This window comes from Zalophus californianus, chromosome 16 (assembly GCF_009762305.2).
Source record: "Zalophus californianus isolate mZalCal1 chromosome 16, mZalCal1.pri.v2, whole genome shotgun sequence".
Lineage (NCBI taxonomy): Eukaryota > Metazoa > Chordata > Mammalia > Carnivora > Otariidae > Zalophus > Zalophus californianus.
Window position 1 is genome coordinate 1839802 of NC_045610.1, and position 3626 is coordinate 1843427.

Here is a 3626-nt window from a genome sequence, read left to right on the forward strand (position 1 = left end):
GGAAGCAGACGGAGTTTTTAGGACCTACTACTGTCCGGCTCATTGCAGAGTGCGGGGAACAGAGGAAGCGAAGATGCCTTGAGGGAGGGAGGACTGGGTAAACAGGTTTTGCAGAAAAGTCAAAAGTTCTCTATGGGTTATTTATTTTTTTTAAAGATCTATTTATTTATTTTTTAGAGAAAGAGAGTGTGAGCAAGCAGGGCGGGGGGGAGGGGGCTGGGAGGGAGAGGGAGAGAGAATCCTGAAGCAGACTCCCCGCTGAGCACAGAGGGGGGACACGGGGCTCCTCCCCAGGACCCTGAGATCAGGACCCGAGCCACAATCCAGAGTCAGACGCTTAACTGACTGAGCCACCCAGGTGCCCCTCTCTATGGGTTATTTTAAGTTTGAGGGACATTTTTGGGATCGGAAGTCCTTCTCTGCTCTTTATTTAATCCAGGACCTCCCACCTCCTTAAGGAAGCCTCACTGGTAACCTCCAAAACCCTCCAGGGCAGGACCGTATTCTAGAACCATGTTTTCCAACATGGTTTCTACAGTTCCCTTATCCCCAGAGTGGAGGAAAAACTAAGGCACCGCGAATGCGCACACTGAGCTCCCCTAGGTCCCCGGCTTGAGTGGGGATAGCCTTGGGGGCCCGGAGTCTACTCTCAGCCTCCCATCCCAGGGGCTGAATACAGGTTCAGCATCACACCCCCGTGGGAACGATGGCTTTCAGGGCTGGCCCACAGCGCTCCCGGGGGCCCCCCTTCCCGCTCAACACTCATCTTAAACGCTATTTGCAAACAAGGTCCACCTTTGTCCCCAAAGCCAATGTAGTCATGCTGCTGCTCCTGACAAGACGAGGTGACAGAAGTGAGTGCATAGGGAGGGGACCATGAGTCTGGGCCGGAGATCTGCTGTCCTCTGGCCTTTGGGTCAGTAGCCAGCCATGACGACAAGCAGGAGGCAGGCTGAGGGGAGGTGACCCCCGTCCCAGTCAGGAATCTGAGTTCCACCCTGGGCTTGAGCAGGGAAGGAGGTGGGCCATTTGTGGGAGCCCCCATTTCAACCACACCTTGGTGTCCTAAGGACCTGGGTATGGTGGAGGAAAGGGAGTGTGGGGGAAGGCAGTCTGGAGAAAGCGGTTTGAAAACCATTCTTGCCAAGGCTTATCTCCCTCTCGGCTCAGAGCAGAGCTTTGTACACACAGGAGTGGGCCAAACAAGCACAGGCTTGAGGTCAAGAAAAGAACCTCAAAGCAGATCCTCTTGGACAAACTGTTTATTGAATTTTACGTCACTATGGGGTGTCTCTCATTGTATCCTAGAATTCCAGGCATCAGGGGGGTGGTAAAGTGGCAATGGTGAATTTGGGAATCTGGTCTCCCAAAAGTACCTGCCGCTCTACCCCTGATTCCGCGATGGCTGCCAAGCGGATCACCCCTCCGCTAGAGCCATCCCGCTCCATGGCCAGGGCAAGAGCTGTGAACAAAAGAAGAAAGCTGGGGTCAGAGTGAGATTCTGGCTTCACTACACGGAACGAGGAATGGATACGAGAAAGTGGCCTGGACGTGCGGGTTGGAGTTCACAGGCCCAGAAACCCAAGTTCTCACCATTGGCAGTGAACTGGAGACACTCTTCCTTGGTCATGCCTTCCCGGTAGGTGGCATCGACATAGCCATAAATGTAGGAGCTCCCAGAGCCCCCAATGGCAAAGGACTGCCTTACCATCATACCCCCCATGGGCACGGAGTACACCTGCCAGATGGAAGGGGGAGAGGAGTCATCAGGTGTCCTTCGGCAACACACGTACATACACTGGTCTGAGTGGGATCAGTCTGGGAGGAGTTAATGGTAAGTGAGGTAGAGACTGGGAAGAATAATAGAAAATGGCTGGGGTGGGGAGAGGCTCAAAGGCCTGGCTCCAGTGCTCTGCTGGGGGTGGGGCGGGGGCGTCTCACCTGCCCTCCCTCTTGGGGGTCCCAGCCCGCAATGATGATTCCCGCCATCAGGTCCTCCCGGTACCGGTAACACATCTCCTTGAAGAGGCTGGCTGCTGTATGTACCAGCGGAGGCTCGTTCAGCTCAATGCTAGAGGATGAGGCGAGTGACAGGAAAGACGGCATCAGGACCTGGGAGTCGGGCCACTTAGCACCTTGGGTCCCAACTGCCTGCAGATACTTGCCCCTCCCCTGCCCACAAGTACCTGTGGAAACCAAGCTGGTAAGTGACCGCATCAGCTACTGCCTGGGTATCGGCTGCTGAGCCTGAGCGGCAGCAGAAAATACGATCGTGGATAGGGGTCAGCTTGTCAGTCACTCGATTGGCGATGTAGGACCTGCAGGGGGGCTGCACAGTGAGGGAGCGGAACCCACTTGTCTCCCACCCCTATCCCATTACTACCCACTCCTGGGGCTCAGGAATAGGAATTCCAGCAGTTCCCACTAGCTCTCACCCAAACTGAAGCCAGCGGGAGAAGAGACTTTTGCAAAAATTTCACCAAAGGGTGAGTGGGAAAACTGGGAAGCAGTAGGAGCTGGAACCAATCCTTAAGTCCAAGGAGGGGAGAAACCTCCCTTCCCGCGGTGGGCCGTGGAGGGTAAGGACGGACTGCTAGGCAAGGAAGGAAAGGAAAGGAAAGGAAAGGAAAGGAAAGGGAAGGAAAGGGAAGGAGAAGGAAGGAAGGAAAGGGAAGGAGAAGGAAGGAAGGAAGGAAGGAAGGAAGGAAGGAAGGAAGGAAGGAAGGAAAGGAAAGGGAAGGAAAGGGAAGGAAAGGGAAGGAAAGGGAAGGAAAGGGAAGGAGAAGGAAGGAAGGAAGGAAAGGGAAGGAAAGGGAAGGAAAGGGAAGGAAAGGGAAGGAAAGGGAAGGAAGGAAGGAAGGAAGGAAGGAAGGAAGGAAGGAAAAGATGGGATGACCGGCCAGTATCTGCCCTGAGCTCACCCAGTGGTTGTTCTGGAGTCGGCTCCCAGAACCACGCCCCCTTCAAACTGCACGGCCATGATAGTGGTCTGGGAGAAAGGAGAACGGGGTGAATCTGGCCCTCCTCCCCATTCTCCCGCATACACAAACTTCACTGATGCCTCAATGCAGTCCCTGGAGTGGGCAGGTCGTGCGCCACCGACCGCTATCAGGTCTCCTTGGGGGCCCGAACACCCCCGCAGAATACCACAACTCCAGTCCTCCAATCCTCAGAGGCCCATCCTGGCCTGAAACCCTCGTCCCGCAAGATTCCGCGCTCCCGCCTCCCTCCCACACCACTCTCCAACATCCTCAGGATACCTCTTCCCTGCTACAGCGCATCAGACCACCTCCCTCCCCCGCCCTCCAGTTTTCCAACCCACTCAGGCCTCATCCTCCCATCGCATCAAGCCTTGGGCACATCTCCTGAACCCCGAGTGCCTCCTCACCCCTGTGGAGACTTCCCGGCTTTCCCAGTCCGGGGTGATGGCCTCGGGACCCCAGGCCGGCGCGGACCCCACTCCTCGAGCGGCTACTAAGGTGGCCGCCATCTTCCTCCCCCGGCACTGCCACAAAGCAACTGTCGTAAAGCGCTCTGTCACGCTCTTCAGTCCCGTGGTGAAGCCGTCTGCGAGCGAAGCTAAGTCACGGTTGACGGCAGAAGGGAAAAGAGCGGCTCAGGGAAGG

At 56.1% G+C, this 3626-nt stretch overlaps 1 protein-coding gene across 1 annotated transcript; it reads right to left on the minus strand.

Moving 5' to 3' along the window:
- Positions 1 to 1246: 1246 nt before the first annotated feature.
- On the minus strand, positions 1247 to 3626 carry PSMB6 (proteasome 20S subunit beta 6). Its single transcript, XM_027625965.2, has 6 exons — positions 3389 to 3626; positions 2922 to 2989; positions 2187 to 2318; positions 1942 to 2071; positions 1594 to 1738; positions 1247 to 1462 (listed from the first exon to the last, which is right to left on the minus strand). Exons 1-6 carry the CDS (start codon positions 3488 to 3490, stop codon positions 1320 to 1322), a joined length of 720 nt encoding a protein of 239 aa, XP_027481766.1. The 5' UTR covers positions 3491 to 3626; the 3' UTR covers positions 1247 to 1319.

Coding starts and splice junctions, on each gene's coding strand:
- PSMB6 (XM_027625965.2), bottom strand. CDS start 3,490: ATGGCGGCCACCTTAGTAGCCGCTCGAGGAGTGGGGTCCGCGCCGGCC. Junction 2,990..3,388: donor GCCGGGAAGTCTCCACAGGG/GTGAGGAGGCAC, acceptor CCTTTCTCCCAG/ACCACTATCATGGCCGTGCA. Junction 2,072..2,186: donor TACCAGCTTGGTTTCCACAG/GTACTTGTGGGC, acceptor CTCATCCTCTAG/CATTGAGCTGAACGAGCCTC.